Genomic DNA, 19,758 nt, shown 5'->3' with positions numbered 1-19,758 from the left:
TGAAGGGGGGCAGTGAAGCAGGCAAGCTGTTGCATGGGGGAGAGGGGGAACTCTGAGCCTGAGCTTGCTGAGGCGAGGCGAGGCTGGGAGAGGGGAGATGGGGCTGCCCTTCTCACCTTTGGGTCTCTTGGGCCGGCCAGCCTAGCAGGCCTCGCCTCGGCCTACCTGACGGGCCTCCAGTGATGCCTGGCAGGCAAAGCTCCCCCCCCGCATCACCTGCCACACAGGGGCACGGAACCTGACCCCCCCCCCACCGGCCCCCAGCAGTTTAACGGACACCTCCCCTCCCCTCAGGCCACTCCAGGGAGCCACCGAGGGCTGGGAGCCTGACCATGGCACTGCTGCCTGCCTACCTGCCTGCCTGGGTGGGGAGGGAGCTTGGGCACACAGTGAGGCAAGAGCGCTGCCCGTCCTTTCTCCTTCTGAAATGAGTCCGTTGAGAGGAGAAGAAGCCGTTTTGCTCCCTCAGGAGCAGCCATTGTCCCGCTCCTCTTGGCAAAGGCCCGGCTGGAGACGGTGAAGGGCTCAGGCAGCCTCCCTCCCTGGCTGCCTCCAGTCCACATCCGCCTTCTTCGTGAGGGGCCTTCACAGGCCTACTCCAAAAAAGGTTCAGGCCACATCCACACTAGGCATTTATTCCACTTTAATCAGTCATGGCATCTTTCCCCAAAGAATCCCGGGAACTGTTATTTGTGAAGGGGGCTGAGAGTTGTTGGGAAACGCCCTTTTAGCCTTCCAGAGCTCAAGAACCCAGAATAACGCTGGCTGTTAAGCCACTATGAGAACTGCAGCTCTGTGTAAGGGGAATTTTAGTCTCCTCTCAGCACCCTTGACAAACTACACTTTCCAGGATTCTCTGAGGGAAGGAGTTATGACTGGAAGAAATGTCTGCTACGGATGTGGCCTCAGTGCCAAGAACATCTACAGTCAGTTCTCCCACTAAATTATGGAACTCTGCATAAAGGTATATAATTTACATATATATAAAATGTTCTACATTTTGACAAGAAATAAGGTGTTAGGAATAATGTTATCAGACGTAATATGGCAAAATGCCACACACACACACATGAATTGAGGCACACACTCTGTGCCTGTGGCTTGGGCTGCAATGGGCATGATGTGCAGGCGCATGAGTTACCAGGTGGGGTCCCTTTCCAGAGAACTTGTGGGACGGAAATGTGGATGGGGCTCTTTGGCCTTCCTCCCCATGATCAAGTGCCTACCAATAGGCCCAGCTTAACTGCATTTTGAATTATTTTGCATGGTGCCCTGTCAAGTGAGTTTCTAGATATTCTAAATGACTATTCCCTAGACCAGTTGGTCATGGAACCGACCAGAGGGACGGCAACCCTGGACTTAATCCTCAGTGGGGACCGGGACCTGGTGCAAGATGTAAGTGTTGTTGAACCGATTGGGAGCAGTGACCACAGTGCTATTAAATTAAACATACATGTAACTGGCCAATTGCCAAGAAAATCCAACACGGTCACATTTGACTTCAAAAGAGGAAACTTCACAAAAATGAGGGGATTGGTAAAAAGAAAGCTGAAAAACAAAGTCCAGAGGGTCACATCACTCGAAAATGCTTGGAAGTTGTTTAAAAACACTATATTAGAAGCTCAACTGGAGTGCATACCGCAGATCAGAAAAGGTACCGCCAGGGCCAAGAAGATGCCAGCATGGTTAACGAGCAAAGTCAAGGAAGCTCTTAGAGGCAAAAAGGCTTCCTTCAGAAAATGGAAATCTTGTCCGAATGAAGAAAATAAAAAAGAACACAAACTCTGGCAAAAGAAATGCAAGAAGACAATAAGGGATGCTAAAAAAGAATTTGAGGAGCACATTGCTAAGAACATAAAAACCAACAACAAAAAATTCTATAAATACATTCAAAGCAGGAGACCATCTAGGGAGACGATTGGACCCTTGGATGATAAGGGAGTCAAAGGTGTACTAAAGAACGATAAGGAGATTGCAGAGAAGCTAAATGAATTCTTTGCATCTGTCTTCACAGTGGAAGATATAGGGCAGATCCCTGAACCTGAACTAACATTTGCAGGAAGGGATTCTGAGGAACTGAGACAAATAGTGGTAACGAGAGAGGAAGTTCTAAGCTTAATGGACAATATAAAAACTGACAAATCACCGGGCCCGGATGGCATCCACCCGAGAGTTCTCAAAGAACTCAAATGTAAAATTGCTGATCTGCTAACTAAAATATGTAACTTGTCCCTCGGGTCCTCCTCCGTGCCTGAGGACTGGAAAGTGGCAAATGTAACGCCAATCTTCAAAAAGGGATCCAGAGGGGATCCCAGAAATTACAGGCCAGTTAGCTTAACTTCTGTCCCTGGAAAACTGGTAGAAAGTATGATTAAAGCTAGATTAACTAAGCACACAGAAGAACAAGCCTTGCTGAAGCAGAGCCAGCATGGCTTCTGCAAGGGAAAGTCCTGTCTCAGTAACCTATTAGAATTCTTTGAGAGTGTCAACAAGCATATAGATAGAGGTGATCCAGTGGACATAGTGTACTTAGACTTTCAAAAAGCGTTTGACAAGGTACCTCACCAAAGGCTTCTGAGGAAGCTTAGCAGTCATGGAATAAGAGGAGAGGTCCTCTTGTGGATAAGGAATTGGTTAAGAAGCAGAAAGCAGAGAGTAGGAATCAACGGACAGTTCTCCCAATGGAGGGCTGTAGAAAGTGGAGTCCCTCAAGGATCGGTGTTGGGACCTGTACTTTTCAACTTGTTCATTAATGACCTAGAATTAGGAGTGAGCAGTGAAGTGGCCAAGTTTGCTGATGACACTAAATTGTTCAGGGTTGTTAAAACAAAAAGGGATTGCGAAGAGCTCCAAAAAGACCTCTCCAAACTGAGTGAATGGGCAGAAAAATGGCAAATGCAATTCAATATAAACAAGTGTAAAATTATGCATATTGGAGCAAAAAATCTTAATTTCACATATACGCTCATGGGGTCTGAACTGGCGGTGACCGACCAGGAGAGAGACCTCGGTGTTGTAGTGGACAGCACGATGAAAATGTCGACCCAGTGTGCGGCAGCTGTGAAAAAGGCAAATTCCATGCTAGCGATAATTAGGAAAGGTATTGAAAATAAAACAGCCGATATCATCATGCCGTTGTATAAATCTATGGTGCGGCCGCATTTGGAATACTGTGTACAGTTCTGGTCGCTTCATCTCAAAAAGGATATTATAGAGTTGGAAAAGGTTCAGAAGAGGGCAACCAGAATGATCAAGGGGATGGAGCGACTCCCTTACGAGGAAAGGTTGCAGCATTTGGGGCTTTTTAGTTTAGAGAAAAGGCGGGTCAGAGGAGACATGATAGAAGTGTATAAAATTATGCATGGCATTGAGAAAGTGAATAGAGAAAAGTTCTTCTCCCTCTCTCATAATACTAGAACTCGTGGACATTCAAAGAAGCTGAATGTTGGAAGATTCAGGACAGACAAAAGGAAGTACTTCTTTACTCAGCGCATAGTTAAACTATGGAATTTGCTCCCACAAGATGCAGTAATGGCCACCAGCTTGGATGGCTTTAAAAGAAGATTAGACAAATTCATGGAGGACAGGGCTATCAATGGCTACTAGCCGTGATGGCTGTGCTCTGCCACCCTAGTCAGAGGCAGCATGCTTCTGAAAACCAGTTGCCGGAAGCCTCAGGAGGGGCGAGTGTTCTTGCACTCGGGTCCTGCTTGCAGGCTTCCCCCAGGCACCTGGTTGGCCACTGTGAGAACAGGATGCTGGACTAGATGGGCCACTGGCCTGATCCAGCAGGCTCTTCTTATGTGAGGAAGCACTTTCTCTGGGCTCCTCCAAAGCTACTGAGTGCCTAAAGAGGCTTCCCAAGCAGCAGGAGCTTGCTTCAATAATGATCTACAGGTTGCCAGACGCAACCCACCTGCTTGGGTGGGGACCAGAGGGACATGGCCAAGGTCTGAGCTTAGAAAAAGAAAAACAAAAAACAGTAATGCTTTCCTAAATACGATACCATACCAACCACAAGAAGATTCCTATGAGTGAGGCAGACAACTCAGCATCCCACAACCAGTCAGGATTCCTAACCAAAAACAAAAACTAAAAAAAACCTGGTAGCCAGTCAGCCAAGGTCACAGAAATCCCCATGCAGCACAACCTGACCCTGGGGCTGCAGTTAGTGCAGAATGCTGTGACATGATCACTGACAAGAGTGAGAACCTCTCAGCACATAATACTTCTGCTCTGAAATCTGCACTGGTTGCTGATTTGCTACCAGGCCAAGTTCAAGGTGTGCTTTTCATGTTGCAAGTGCCACATGGCGCTTGTTCTGCTCTTGTAAGAAACCGATCCCTTAGTGTGGCAGCACCTACGCTTTGGAACTCCCTGCCTATTGACATTAGGCAGGGACCTTCATTGTACTCTTTTCAGCACCTGCTAAAAATGTTTTTGTTTAGGCAAGCCTACCCAGGCATGTAGAAGTTATGTTTTTATCTGTTTTTCTCATTGTTGGTTTTATTATTTTGAAAAATTTTAAATACCTGTCTGTCTTTAACTGTTTTTGCCAATAATTTTATTGTTTTAATTCCTTCTGTAAACCACTTTGAGGTTTTTTACAATAAAGCGGTATATAAATGTTGTAAGTAAAATACATAAATAAATTGTGGAGTCACTGTGGCCCTTGAGTCTCTTTCCACTATTAGGAATAAAGGAATCTGCCTTAATACTGGCTCAGGCCATTTGGTACCATCTAGCTCAGTACTAATGTCATAGACTAGCATTGACTATCCAGGATAACAGGCAACAGTCTTTTCTTGAATGTTGGACCTTTGCATGCAAAGCATATGCCCTACCAGTGAGCTACAACCCTTCCCCTGTTTAAAAAAGTATATTTTAAAATTGTTCTTTTCCATTCACTAATGAATGCACAGCATACCTAGGGCAGATCCACACCTTTCATTTAAAGCACATTCAACACACTCTTGAAGCTTGTGAATCAAACCACAGATTCATGAGAGCTGTAGTATGTTAAGGGTGGTGGGAACTATAACTGTGATAGGGAAACTACACTTCCTGGGATTATTTGGGGGAAGTCATGCACTTTAAATGCGATTTGGATATGCTTTAAATGTATTGTGTGGATCTACTTCATAAATTTGTAAACCATTTTAATTTATTTTTGAAATGGAAATGAGCTATAAAGTTCACTTGGTGACCATGGGCTACTCACCATCTCTCAGCTTAAACCGCCCCTCAGGATGAAAACAACAGAGGGGAACCATGACCACCGCAAGGAAGAAGGGCACACTTAAAATGTAGAGGAAATAACGTACAACCATAGTGTGAGATACTTATGGAGACACAGTATGAAAAAAATGTTTATATAAACTTGACTGTCAAAGATGTTTATTATTTACACAACCATAAAGATATTTAGAGTGCAATCCTATGTTTTTCTGCTCAGAAGCAAGTCCTAATGTATTCAATGGGGCTTACTCAAACAGGGAAGTGTGCAGAGAACTGCGAACGTAAGTGATAAAGAACTTCATTCAACCAACGCAAAATTCAGAATCAAGCCACTGTAAGCTGTTATCAACGGTTTTAAACTTGTTTTCATGGTTATTGGATTTTAAAGGGATTTATTTCTGGTTATGAGCCGCCTTGGTTTCTAATCGGCAACCCTACCTCAAGAGGGATGTTGGGAAAGATTCTACATACGCACACACTGGAGATGTAAAATACATACACCCCATATAATAATTTATTGTTAAAGCCAGTTGGTGATTGCAGAACATTAAAAAAAAAGTAAATTCAGTATTAGTTTCCTACATAATAAAAGCACTAAGCCCTGCCTAATTGCTTTAAAAATAGGATTGGGAGGAGAGAAAGATTTACAACACAAACACAATCCTTTGCTATGTTCACTCAAATGTCCCATTAATTTACAGCACAATCCTAACCATGTCTACTCAAAAGTAAGTCCTATGGAATTCAATGGGGTTTACTCTTGGCATGTGGGATTAGCATTGCAGCTTTACTCCTAGAAAAGCGAGTATATTCATCCAGGGGAGGTTTTCAAAACACTGCCCTCTTCAACAGCCGAGGAAAATTTAAACTTGCTTGACTCATCATAATTATGTAACACATAATAGCATTTAGATCTCCTGCACACAAGTGAGAAAGAGACTTTTGCTACTGCTGAAAGCTATATCTTACTCAATTTATGAAACTTTCAGACAAGCAGGAAAAGACAACCGTTTTCTGAACTAGCAATGGGTTCTACCTATTGTCTGAAAGTCAACAAATCCCTTGTCAATCACAACCCTGACTTCAGTTATTGGCTACAAACCTGAAAGGGCGGGATGAGAGCAGCAAGCTATGAGCTCATTTAACAGACGTTGGGAGGGCTGGCATTTTGGTGTATATCTCTTGAACCTGACCACTTAGAAACTTAATTAAAAAAAAAAAGCTGAGAGTCTGGAGATTGAGGTGACTCACCTAGCAATCCAGAGCGGACTCCAAATATCCGGAGTTTCCAGGCAAAAACTGGAGTCCTGGCAACCCTATGATCAAGGACTGCTAGGCAGCCGCAGAGCTTCTATAGAGGTGCTGGGGTGAACAAGTGGAAGTGCGCCCTGGATGGTGAAGGGCCCCCAGGCTCTGGAGTTCCCTCATCCATCCAGATTGCCAATTAATTCCCATTGACCTGGAAGGGTTAGGAAGACTTTGAGGTCAAGGCTGGAACTTTGCCTGGGCAACAGCCGCATTGCCCATGTGGCCTGGCATTTGACCTTTGGTTCTTGCTGGGTGGCAGCTGCTGGCAGGATAGCACTGACATGTTCCTTCCCCTATTTAGAATTGCCAAGTTCTTCTTTTTTACAAACTGGGTGGTGGTCCTTTTACAGCAGCTTCATCTGAAGACACTGTCTGGCAGAATAGTGCCATGCTGTGAAAACATTAAAACTTTTTTTGTTGCAATACCCCTCTGGATGCTCTGAAAAGCTTCCACAGCTAATACTCTGCTGATCAAACTTCTGTTAATGGTGCAAGAGCAGAGCAGGGCAGGATTCTTTTTCCTGGTCAGTTGACAATTGTTCCTTCATTGCTAAAAACATTTCCTCAAATCCCCTTGCAAGCAGCTGTTATTATGTGCCCTCAAGTTGAATTTGAATTATGGTGACCCTATGAATCAGTGACCTCCAAGAGCATCTGCCATGAACCACCCTGTTCAGATCTTGTAAGTTCAGGTCTGTGGCTTCCTTTGTGGGATCAATCCATCTCTTGTTTGGCCTTCCTCTTTTTCTACTCCCTCCTGTTTCTCCCAGTATTATTGTCTTTTCTAGTGAATCATGTCTTCTCATTATGTGTCCAAAGTATGGTTCTGGTTTAATTTGTTCTAACACCCAATTATTTGTCTTTTTCACAGTCCATGGTATCTGCAAAGCTCTCCTCCAACACCACATTACAAATGAAATGCTTTTTCTCTTATCCGCTTTTTTCACTGCCCAACTTTCACATCCATACATAAAGATTGGGAATACCATGGTCCGAATGATCCTGACTTTAATGTTCAGTGATACATCTTTGCATTTGAGGACCTTTCCTAGTTCTCTCATAGCTGCCCTCCCCAGTCCTAGCCTTCTTCTGATTTCTTGACTACTGTCTCCATTTTGGTTAATGACTGTGCCAAGGCATTGATAATACTTGACAAGTTCATTGTCCTCGTTGTCAACTTTAAAGTTACATAAATCTTCTGTTGTCATTAATTTAGTCTTTTTGACGTTCAAGTAGTCCTGCTTTCATGCTTTCTTCTTTAACTTTCAACAGAATTCGTTTCAAATCATTACTGTTTTCTGCTAGTAGTATGGTATTGTCTGCGTATCTTAAATTATTGATATTTCTTCCTCCAATTTTCACATCTCCTTCATCTTGGTCCAATCCCACTTTCCATATGATACGTTCTGCATATAGATTAAACAAATAGGGTTATAAAATACACCCATCTCACACCCTTTCCGATGGGGAACCAACTGGTTTCTCCACATTATGGCCTTACAGTAGCCTCTTGTCCAGAGTATAGGTTAGCTCATCAGGACAATCAGATGCTGTGGCACCCCCATTTCTTTTAAAGCATTTCATAGTTTTTCATGATCTACACAGTCAAAGGCTTTGCTGTAATCTATAAAGCACAGTGATTTTCTTCTGAAATTCGTTGGTCCGTTCCATTATCCAACATATGTTTGCGATATGATCTCTGGTGCGTCTTCCCTTTCTAAATCCAGCTTGGACATCTGGCATTTCTCACTCCATAAATGGTAAGAGCCTTTGTTGTAGAATCTTGAGCATTACTTCACTTGCATGGGATATTAAGGCATTAGTTCGATAATTCCTGCATTCCCTGGGATCCCCTTTCTTTGGAATTGGGATGTATATGGAACACTTCCAGTCTGTGGGCCATTGTTTAGTTTTCCATATTTCTTGACAATTTTTTTTTCAAAATTTGGACAGATTCAGTCTCAGTAGCTTTGTAGCAACTCTATTGGTAAGCCATCTGTTCCTGGTGATTTGTTTCTTCCAAGTATTTTAAGAGCAGCTTTCACCTCACATTCTAAAATTTCTGGTTCCTGATCATACGGTTCCTCCGTGAATGAATCTGCCCTTGCAGGCAGCTTGGCCAGGGAGAGTCTTGCTTTCCCATCTCATCTGAGTAACCTGGCAGGTGACCCTCCCATCAGGAAATAAGAAATAGCGGCCTTGGGAGGGCTCAGGAGAGCAAAGGCTAGTTCTGGTAAGGTTTTTCCCTGGTGGAATAAGGCAGACAGATCATGTTGCATCCAGAAGAGGACGATTGTTCAGCCACTGAAAATAGAAGGAAAACCCATGGAAGCGGTGTTAAGCTGTGTTAAGCTACGTTAACAGCTGGGATATGGTGTGCCATAAGCCAACATTTTAAAACATTACCACATTATCAAAAGAAAAAAGTCTGCCTGGGATTCGCTGATCTGACCAATCCCTATCAGCATGTGGCCCTTTTAGTGACAGGGCCAAGCACAAAACAACCAGCCAAGTGGCAAAAGGAGTTTTAGGAGCGTCAGTGAAGGAGCCAGGTGTGACTTGCACAGGGGTCCTTGGGGGAATGCCTCCAGCTGAGCAGGGTGCCAAAGTGTCTTTGGCCATCCCTGGTGAGGAGGTGGGCAATGCAATGGGAATTTTTTGCAGGATTAAGTGTACTAAGGGCCATGGAGCTTGGATAGCTGCTGCCAGGCAGAGTAGACAGCCCTAGGCTAGATAGACCAAAGGCCTGACTCAGTGTTATGTAGCGTCATATTTATCCATGAAAGAGGCCATTCCCCGAAGTGGCAGCCCCCCACACACACACACCGGGACACCTATTTGAACAGCAGCAGCCTCACACATTTCATCATTTCCACACAGTTAAAGAAGGGTGGAGATTTGACAAGACTTGTAAATGATGCCTTTGTGCATAGAGGGACATGTGCCAAAATATGGGCGTTTATGGAGCACAAACACACAAAGGGGAACATACCCACAGGCATTTCTCCTTGATTTATTAATCACCATGGCATACCAGCCTTTGGAAAGCGCAAGGAAAACCTCCATTAAAAAAATGAGATGTATTTCTGGAGATGGTCCGGGGAACAAAGAATCGACAGCCACCATTGTATTGAGCTGAGAGACAAGAGCTCTCTGATCAGGGAGGTCTAGCAAAGCTCTCTAGTGAGCTCCTTGCCATTTCCTATGGTTACAGCTCTTGCTACTAATTCAGACTGAAGATCTGTGGGAGGGGGGGAGCTCCTGACCTTTCCCACCCCACCCCTTTCACGTTAACTGTGTGACTAACTGCATGTTTCCGCCTTTCCTTGTCAGTTATGTGAGGCTCCTTGGATTTGTGGCTCATGATGTATTCCACATTTGAAAGACATTTTGTGCTTCCATCCAAATGTCCAGTCATGCTGGCCTCATAGAGATCCTGGATATGTCACCTGTTACAAGGAAGGAAAGCGGGGCGCAGGCCAGCTAGGCTACTGCTGGCCTCAGCTTCTTGGGTGCTTCCAGCCAGCAGTGGCCAAGGATCTTCCTTGCCCAGCAGGCTTTGCTCCAGGTTGTGGGAAGCCCTCAGCAACATGCCAGGGAGGAGATCTTCCGTCTTTCGCACACACAAGCCTCAAGAAGCCCACTCTTTCCTGCCACATCACCAAAAGAAAGACCTGCTTTGCCTGCAGTCTGCTAAGATGGCTTGCCCTGCTTTACACTAGATAGTATTAGAAACATTTCTCATTTCTGCATGGATTGCAGCAGCAACAGCTGGTTTACAATCTGTCACATTCAAATATTGGTCTTTAAGGTTATCAGGTCGGTTTCTTCCTGGTCACTGTATCATGGAGCACTAATCTGAAGGTCAAGAAACTGGCACTGCTATTAAACACTGTCCAGGGATGTTCCCACACCAGCTAATTAGTCTGCAATTGCAAGCCTTCACAATCTGTTTTTTACAGAGATGCCAGAAAATGTTCTCACCTCATTGCATCACAGTGTTTTCCATGTTGTTCTTTGGTCATTTTTCAGACCTGAGTTGTGGTAGGCTTGTTGTTTTGTCTTAACACAAATTGAGAACCAGCCAAGTCTAGTGTGGGCTTGTAAAATACTATTGGGACTTTTCAGGGTTGCTGTCCCTTTAATTAATGGCTTCCTTGTTGCCCTTTTCTTTACGGTGGCTAATTAATTGCTTTCTGTTCTGGCCACACAATTCCCCAATTGCCTTTAATTAGCTCCTGTTTTTCTTGTGCATCAGGGCTTTAATATTAGTTTCCTGATTTCTCCTTCTGGGAAGAAGGGCAGGATAAATACCAGGTCAAGTGTGCACATAAAGGGTGCCCTTTTGATAGTTCCTCCACCCTCAGAAGCTCAGGGTGGTGATGGTGGCTCAAGAGAGGGAGTAATTCCCTCCCCACTGAGGTGTGTCTAACAAATTCAATGTATAGTTTTAGGCAAATGCTGAAGGCACACCTCTTTATCCTGGCCCCTGACACCTATATTTTTAGGACTCACCCTATTTATGTGTTTAAGATGTGGTTTTAGGTAGTTTTGAATGATGTGTTTTAAAATTAGCTGCCGCCACCCCAAAGGCTGACCCTATCTTCTCCAATGTGGGGCCTTCCAGACATTGTTGCACTCCAACTCCAGCCAGCATGGCCAAACATCAGGGATAGTGGGAGTTGGACCCTAATAACATTTGGAGGGCAGCAGGTTGGGGAAGGCTGCTCTAGGCCTGAGCTTGGCTCCCTTGCTTGGCTCCTGCCCTTGGCTTGCCCTGAGCACTCACATGAGGCCCAAGCCTTTGGGCTGATTGCTGGTATGCTGGCATCAGAGCAGAACTCACCTGTGGGCTCAGCTGTTCATGCCACAAAAGGAGCAGTTCACTCTCCCCCAGGAAGGAGTTTCAGTCCCTTTGTGGGACAGGGCAGCTACACCCATGGTCAAAATGCCCCTTGCCTCCCTCTGCAGAAAATGCTGCTTTCCTTTCCTGCCATCTGGCTGCCAGGATCCTCTTGCTGGACATGCCCTCCAAGTGACTGGCCATGAATGCTCAGGCTGGTCAGCCCTCTAGCTCTAAGGAGCCATAGCCCCACGCTTGCATTTTGCAATTATCAGCTGCTGCGTGGTAGAGCTGAAGCCTTCTTCTGTAATCAGCACACTTTATAGCTCCTGACTGTGCCTTGGCAGCCGCGTCTCTACCTGCTCCATACCCAGTGTCACCTCCGATGTCCCCTGTGGGGCAGATGGGCATTGAATGGGGAAAAGCTGCACAGGCCTCATTCGAACCCCTAGTGAACTACATTTGGCCAAGGGGCCAGAGGTTCCCACAGCAGCATTATGGGGTCCCCCTCATAGCTACAGCTGCATTGCTGTAACTCTCAAGAGATGTCCAGGGACCTTGAGCCACCTACTCACACTGTAGACATTGAAGGCGGCTCTCTTGGACACTCGTGTGTCTTACGAGGGGCAGAGCTGCCCAGGGTTTGGAAGTCAACCTTTCTGGGAGGAACACCAAGGGTAGGGTGGCTCATCTATGAAAGTGCTGCTGGGTGCCATCGGTGGCTAAGGCTTATCAGTCTAGTGCACACATGAACCTCCTGCCCAGAGGTCCTCAAGTTGTTATCCAAGAGAGGGAGCCTTCAGTGGCGGGGCCCTGCCTTTAGAGGGCCCTCCTCAGAGATCTCCATCATCTTCTCAATATTGGGATGAAGCCACTTTAATTTGCCCAGGCCTTTGAAATGCAGCTGATATGCATCTTTACCCTACTACCATTGATGCTAAGTGGGTTTAACATCTGCTGCCCCTGCTTTAATAGTTTTCTTGGGCTGAAGAGCTGCCTTGCAGAGCTTCCAGATGGGGATAGTTTAGCAACACCTAAGGAGCAGCAGCTCTGCTTCCAGACACATTCTGAAGCCAGGTGAGCAATACTTCATTCCCTGCCCTAAATGGGGTTTTTTTGGGGGGGGTATTTGGACCTCTCTGTGTGTAAGGGTTTAATATTCCCTCCTCCTTGCTACACTTCTGATCATGACTGCCTACCCCCCAGCTACACTAGAGAAAAGAAACCAATATAAATGAAATACTCTATGAAGAGGGAAGAGTTAAAGTGATACGAGTACATTCCTAGAGGGCAGAAACAAACCATAAGCAGGCATTGGCTAGACCAATCTATACAAGCCATAACTAGTCCCATAAACAGCTGTACCTGGAGAAATTGCGTAGCTGTTCCACTGTGTTAAAAAAAAGTAAGTTGGATTTTTTTAGGCTCTGAAAAAAATGGAATCTGAACAGATAAGACATGAAGTAAGGATGATGACATGCAGATGGCCATAAAAAGTAAATGGACTGTGTGTGACTATTCAACAATACATTTCCAATGTGGAAACAACCCTAGTTTGATTATTTTAATTGTTAGCCATTCTGGAAATCCATTTAGGATTGAAGAGTAATGTATAAATTTATGTAAATCACTCCTCCACAGACACAGTTCCCATTCACACCCACAGCTATTAAGTCAGGGTTCAGCAAGAAGACAAGTTATTCTCATGTGCGCATTTCAAATCCAAATCCAGCACCTATGGAAAAGGGTGCAGGCCAAAGATCTCTGCCAGGCTTAGTGCCCCCGCCCCCCAGTCTGTAAAATATTATGGGCAAATGAGATAAGGAAATAGTATTACCTGGTTCCCCTTCCAAGCGTAAGCACCTGCTGGAGCACAGGCCAGTTTAAGGGCCCAAGAAGAGCCCTCCCCCCAAAAATCTCTAGGGTCAGCTTTTGCTTTATGCAACACTTGGTGCAGAAGCTGGACCTCTGTCAAGTGAGAGGGTGGCCCTGAATACTCTGAGGTGTGCCCCTCCGCCTTCCATCCCCTACACACCTCCCCAGATCCGTTTGGGAGACAGAAAACCCTGCCTTTAGACAAGTCAAAAACTTCAAGAACTACAGAGCCAGCGATTGCAATCAACTGCATGTACTGTACATAGTTTTCTCTTCTAGAGAGAAGAGCGCCATCTAGTGACCTGCATTGCCATTCCATACAAAATGCTCACTGCAAGCAGCTTGCATCCAAGGCACTGCTGCTCGGTGAGACCTAAATCGCACTGACTGCAGCCTGAGACCCAAATCCCTGAATCTGTTTTGAAAGCAGTGAAATAAAGGAATGAAAGGCAGCAGAAATGGGTGAGGGAAGAGCTGGACCCCCACCCCTCTCCCCCTTAGCTTTCAGAGCACGCCCAGGTGACACTGACACTCACAGGGCAGCCCCCACCCCTGAGCTGGCAGGGGGAAAAGGCTCTCTTTCTTGCCAGGGCCCCTCTGCCTACTTTGGGCACCTCTAGCAAATGTTTGTTTGAGGCTCTCTGCCACCCTGCCCCTTCTGCCCTCCCCAGGATAATGGCATTCTGCAGAGCGCCTCATCCAGCCCACGCAAACAAGGTTAGGGGCTTCCTGAGCCAACGCAAAAAAGAGCAAGCAAGCAGGGGCCTTTCAGGGCCACAGATGTTTCTGGTCAATCCAACTCCCTCCAGGGGAAAGAGATCACCGAAGGAGGCCAAGCGATTTCATTTCCTCTGTACATCAAGCCTCCAAAACAGAAAGTTACTTTGCAGTGGCACTGGATTGCTGTGGCTGTTTGGGTGCAGTGAAGAATATCAGAAGATCCAGCTGGATCAAACTAGTGGCCCATCTAGGCCAGCATCCTGTTCACATGGTGGCCACCCAGATGACCCAATTGGAAGCCCACAAGCAGGACCTGAGCACATGAGACTCCAGCAACCCGCAGATCCAACTATCCATAGTATCTCTGCCCATGAGCCAGCTGTGTAACATGGCTGTCCCAAACCAATGCAATGAATGAAGGCTGCATGAAGAAGAGGCATTGTGTCAAGACGATGGCTGGAAGCCCCACTCTCTTCTGCCTTGGTCAGGTCCCAGCAAGAGTCCTGGGTCCAGTTCTGGACACTCAGTGACAAATGTGAGCAAACCACTTGGGCCAAGAACACAAAAGCAAACCCGAAACAACGCAACACCTTTACAGACTGTTGGAACACAAGCACCCCTCCTTGCCTCTCCTTTCCCCTCGGAGTTGTTGGAAGTGGAGCAAGAGCAACTCCTGTTTTGTTCCTTAGTTCACGTTCCAGAAGGGAGATAGGGTTAGGGTCCTCCAGATGGCTAGGCTTGACTACCTTTACCTGTGATGCTCTGACTGACCTTCCATGGTTAGACTTATATGCTTAGAGACGCTTATCTGCCCCTCCTCCTTCCGCCCTTTCCCCTCTTCTCTTCTTCGACTGTCCGAGAGAGAGGAGACACCGTTGTCTCTGCTCTCTCCTGAGCCATGAGGGCAACTCCCAAACCTGGGCGTTGTGCCTCCAACTTAGTTACAACGAGATATGCCTTTCTATCTACTATGTAGTTCTATAAATAAAGTAGCTTTTCTTATTTTACTAAGTCTTAAGTCTCAGAGATCTAAATGCAGAGTAAAAGCCTGCTTTCTTAGGTAAACGCACACACTGGCACACGGCATCTCAGACTGTTGACAATCTCTGCTAATATCTATACAACTTTACACACCAGGAGCCATGCTGGGCTCCCTGCCCTACAGCGTGCTCCGAGGAGGCTGGGTGCTGGGATCAGCAGAGAGGGGCCCTTTTGGTAGTTCTGCCACCCTCAGAAGCTTGGGCGATTGGCCTGGGGAGGGCCTTCTCTGTGGCAGCCCCTAAGTGGTGGAGCTCCCTCCACACCGAGGTGGGTCTGGCAACTCCATTGCACAGCTTTCAGCGAATGCTGAAGATGCACCTCTTTACCCTGGCCTTCAATACCTGAGATGTATTTTTTTAGGACCCACTCTATTGTTGTGATTATAGGTTGTTTTAAACTGTTTTTAATGTTGCATTTTAAATGGTTGTAGCTAGCGATGTGAACGCTCAGAAAAAAGCAAGAATTTAAAACCAACATGCTTTCTGATCCCCCCCCCCGGCCTTCACATACCTAGTTCTAACTCATCCTGGGACTTTTGGGTAAAAGGGAGGTAATAAATTAAAATAATAATTGGCAGAAATTCAACAAGCACATCTCTTCCAGTCTTTCAACTGTTGAGAGTTGCCACCTCCTTTCACTGGCCACCTTCTCTGCCTTTAACATCAAAATGTGTGACATACAGAAACTGAGCAGGCAAAGCTTTCCTCATTGTTTGTCTGCATGCCAGGAGGAAGCATGTGATGAATTTCAGTGTGCCCGGCTGCTTCCAAAGGCCAGTGGAAAAGCCACCAGAGCGAGAAGGCAGAGTTCCGCAGCTTGTGCATTTGAGGCCTGCTGTGGATGAAAAGAAAGGAACCCTTTGCAAAGGCAAAGCAATGTGAAGGTTGGGGAGCAGGGTCAAGTCTGTGCGGGCGTCCTTGCAGAGGCATTTTGCCCTGTGCTCAAAGGCCAAGCATTCCCAGAGAGCAGGATGACTGGTGCATTGTGTTCACGCCTCCAGTCCACATGTTGGGCGTAGAGTTAAAGGGCTTCCTTTTCTCTTGAAAGGCCACATTAGAGTGGAAATGGAACAAAACAGCATCCCAGCATGTCCGCCAGTGTCCCTCTTTGAACAGCCTTATGCTTGGACAGGGGGAGGGGATTCAAACTCATTCTGAATGAGCTCATTCGCTTCCTCTGTTTTTCGCACAAGAGCCGCTGTGACCTCAGCATACTCTTTGGCTTGTGCCTGTGAGTTCTCAGGATTTATTCAGCCTGGAACCTGGGCCAGGGGTTAGGGATCAATCCAATTTCTTCCCCTGAGGAAGTTGCTATTTTTCAATAAAAAGAATATGAGAGGACCCCACTGTGTATGTTTGATTCTATCTATTTGGGCTTGAATTGAGACAGTAGTTTCCTGTCCCAGTACAGGGATTAATTTAGCAATGCCAGGACACGTCACCAATTGCTGCTGTTGTGAATGATCACTGTGCTGATTTTACATCTATTTAACAGTGTCCACAGTCTATCCTTTTTACACTTTGTTGCCATTTGATCTCCAGTGTTTGCTATTTTTCTCAACCCCCTGGCAATCGAGGATCACACTCCATGCATCTGGTGAAAAGGCCTCAGTTCACTTGAGGTTTATGCCATAATATTTTTGTGAATCTTTAAGCTGCAGCAAGCCTATTGCTTGCTTTTGCTAGGAGGAATGCAGAATAACCATGCCAAAGAACCCTAGAAAAACAGGGAATAATTTTGTTTTCATTAGAGAGATGAGTAAGCCACTATTGTGGCCAGAATCCCCAAGAGAACCTGCTGGGGCGGGGGGGAACATCTCTCTGGTGCAGCCACGTTGGGCTGCCTCTCCCGCCACCCCTAAGACAAGGTGCCCAATCCACAAGGAGGAGCCCTCCTGCCTGAGGAAGGAGGAGAAAGGGGGCGGGGACAGGGGCAGGGGGGGTCAGCCTACTGGAAAGTCCCTAACTCCAAGTTAGCCCTGCTGCCAACTAAAAACTGGGTCTGAGCTTCAAGAAAGGCCCCCCCGGCCTGCAAACTCTGCCCCCCCACCCTGCAAAGTCTGTCACCTGGAATTCCACTCTTTTATTATTATTATTTCATTATTATTATTATTATTATTAAGGGCCAACTGCAGATGGGGTGTCTTATTCAATCCACGCAGGCTTGTTTCTCTGCCCAGACTGAATGTGTGTGCGGGAAAAGGCCACCAGTAGCAGGAATTAGTTGCTACATGTACAAATGACCCTTTGTGAGGGATGGAGTAGAAATCTAATTTAGTTTGCATTTTAATGAGAAGCTATCTAGTTCACACTTTTCGAACCAACCCGAAGATCAAAACACAATTATCTTTCTCTGAGCTTTGAGCTTCAGTTTTTCAACCAAACTATGCAAATGCATTTTCATCCAAACCAAAATGCATAGATTAGGGGAAAACGTTAACCATGCATACATTAAGGCATACATTAACAAAAATAACATATAAAAATGCATTATATATGGGGAAATTGCTTGCAAAACTGTATATTCATCAAAACAGCATACAAAAATATTAGGAGAAATTCTCAATAAAATGCTGACTAATTTTCATGAGGGTCTTTTTTCTTTTAAATAACAATTACTGCAGAAAGGTAAATTTAAGATTGGAAAAATGAGAAACTGAAAGTGGTAGATTCATCCATCCCTGCCGCCTTTAGAAAGAGAACTTTATCCCAAGCCATCCTGTTGAGCCCCCTTGTTCAGCGCTGTCTACCGTGCCTGGCTCTCTAGAGTTTTGGACCGGGATCTTTCCCAGCCATACCTGGGGGTCGAACCTGGGCCCTTCTGTGTACACACGGTCTGCCGTTGACCTACAGTCCTCCCCTAAAATTAAAGCTTCCAGTCCTCGTGGCTGGTTTAAATAAGATCCCCGGAAGACGCTGCTGGCTTATAAGGCCTCGGGGGCCATCTAGCTCAGCAGTCTGCGCTGTGGCTCTTCAAAGCTGTTTTTCAGACAGTCGAACAGACAGGAGCCTTTGCAGCCTTCCCTGGAGATGCTGCCAGGCGCCGATCCGGGGCCCTTGGGCACACAAAGCAGGCGCTCCGCTGCTGCCTGCGCGGCTGAGCGAAGGAGAGCCGCTCCTCCCGGCCCCGGGCACGAGCAGGGAAAGGCGGCAAGATTTCCTGCGGGGGGGGGAGAAATCTCCCGAATGGCTTTCAGAAGACGCACAGCGCTGTCGGGCCTCTCGTCTTCTGCATGGGCATCCCTGCAGTTACGTGCGTCTTCGCCGACGCAGCCACGGCAAAGGCGGCCGGTAGGGCAACCTCCGTGTCTGGCAGTAGCGGCGCAAGCCTGGCGGGCAAAGCGCTTGTGTGGCATCCTGGCTCGGCGATCTCTGGGGCGAGGTCCGGGCTGCCCGCCGGGTCCCTCCAGGCACACCGGCTTTATCCTCCCCACAACTTGGAGGGGCGGGGGGGGAGCGCCTGGTCTCTCTGGTGGGGCTTTGAACCGAGGGCCGCGCAGCAGCCCGTCCGACCCCCTAAGCCCTATCTAGGGGACCGAAAGCGGCCTCCCTTTTCTAAACCGGGGAGGACAGGAAAGGCGGCTTTCACGGCCCCCTCCCGCCGAAGAGCGACAGGGCGCTCTCTCGCCTACTTCCCTCCGCAAGGAGTCATGGCTTGCCGAGGTGGGCAGGGCCGGGCCACGGGGGCGGGCAGGAACAGAGAGGCGGGAAGAGGGTGGGAGGAGTCCGTCCTTCCGCAGCCCTGGCGTCGAAAGGTAGACTGCTTCCGCAGGGGGAGGCTCCCACCCACTCATGCACTCACTCCGAACGCCATCTGCCTCCCTCCCCTCGGAGACCAGGAGGGGGCCCGGGCGCTTTCGCCTCCCCGGCCTCAGCCCGCCCTCGCTCTCCTCCTCCTCTTCGCGGAGACCGAGAAACGGCGGCTCGGCTGGCCCTGCTCCGAGGGACCGGAGGGGGGGGCGGGCGACTTCAGCCGTCTTCGCAGCTCGGCCGGCCGAGGCTTCCACCGGGCTCCGGCTCGCCCTTCCCGGCTGGCCAAGTCCGGCCTGACTGCGAGGCGGATCCGGCGGGCACTCTGCACGTGCTCAGGAATGCGACCGGCAGTGCGCGTGCATGTGTGTGTGTGTGCGCGCGCGCGCGCTCCCCGGTCCCCGCCGCTCCTCGGGCACGACTCACCATGGCCGCCGCCCGCGGCAGGTTCTCCCTGGAGCTAGCGGCTATCCGGTGCCCTCGGGATCCGGCCGAACTTGGGCACCCAGCTGAGCTCGCCCCGCCCCGCCGTGGCCGCCGCCGAGAGAGGGCCAGGCCGGCGCTGTAACCTGATCCGCTCCCCCCCCCCGCGGCCAGGCAGGCTTGCGGGCTGCTCCAGCCTTCCCCGGTGGCATCCAAAGAAGGGCCCACGCGCCTCGGCCTCCCGGACTCGGCCGCCTCCCCCCAGGAGCGCTCCGGGAATTGGGCTGTGGAAGAGAAGACAGACGCATCTGGCCGCCTGCAGTGGCTGAGGCTGGAGACGGGCGCGCGGGCCGTCGTTTGGCAAAGCCCGAGAATCGGCGGGAGAGGGGCTGTGCTGGCGGCTCGGCTCAAGCCAGGCCGTGCAGGTTGTGGCAAGGAGCCCAAACCCTGCCGGCCCTTTCCCCCCGCTGCGAGCAACCGAGGGAGGAGCTCCAGCTCTGAGCAGCAGAAGGGCGGCCTGGCCTGGCCTGTGCTGGGCCGGCCAAGTGTTGCTCCGCATGG

At 48.0% G+C, this 19,758-nt stretch overlaps 1 protein-coding gene across 2 annotated transcripts in view; it reads right to left on the bottom strand.

Annotated features, from left to right (window-relative positions):
* Positions 1-19,278, bottom strand: part of PLEKHG4 (pleckstrin homology and RhoGEF domain containing G4) — a 92,649-nt gene extending 73,371 nt beyond the window's left edge. For both annotated transcript variants that reach the window (XM_061593703.1, XM_061593704.1), the window contains exon 1: positions 19,201-19,278. In XM_061593703.1, the coding sequence (XP_061449687.1) occupies positions 19,201-19,203 (3 nt within the window). In that variant the 5' untranslated portion in view covers positions 19,204-19,278. The remainder of the gene's footprint in view (positions 1-19,200) is intronic.
* Between the last annotated feature and the right edge of the window lie 480 nt (positions 19,279-19,758).

The sequence above is a fragment of the Rhineura floridana genome, chromosome 13 (assembly GCF_030035675.1).
Source record: "Rhineura floridana isolate rRhiFlo1 chromosome 13, rRhiFlo1.hap2, whole genome shotgun sequence".
NCBI classification, from domain to species: Eukaryota; Metazoa; Chordata; class Lepidosauria; order Squamata; family Rhineuridae; genus Rhineura; species Rhineura floridana.
The sequence above is the reverse complement of the archived record's forward strand: the minus strand, read 5'-3'. Positions and strand labels throughout refer to the sequence as shown.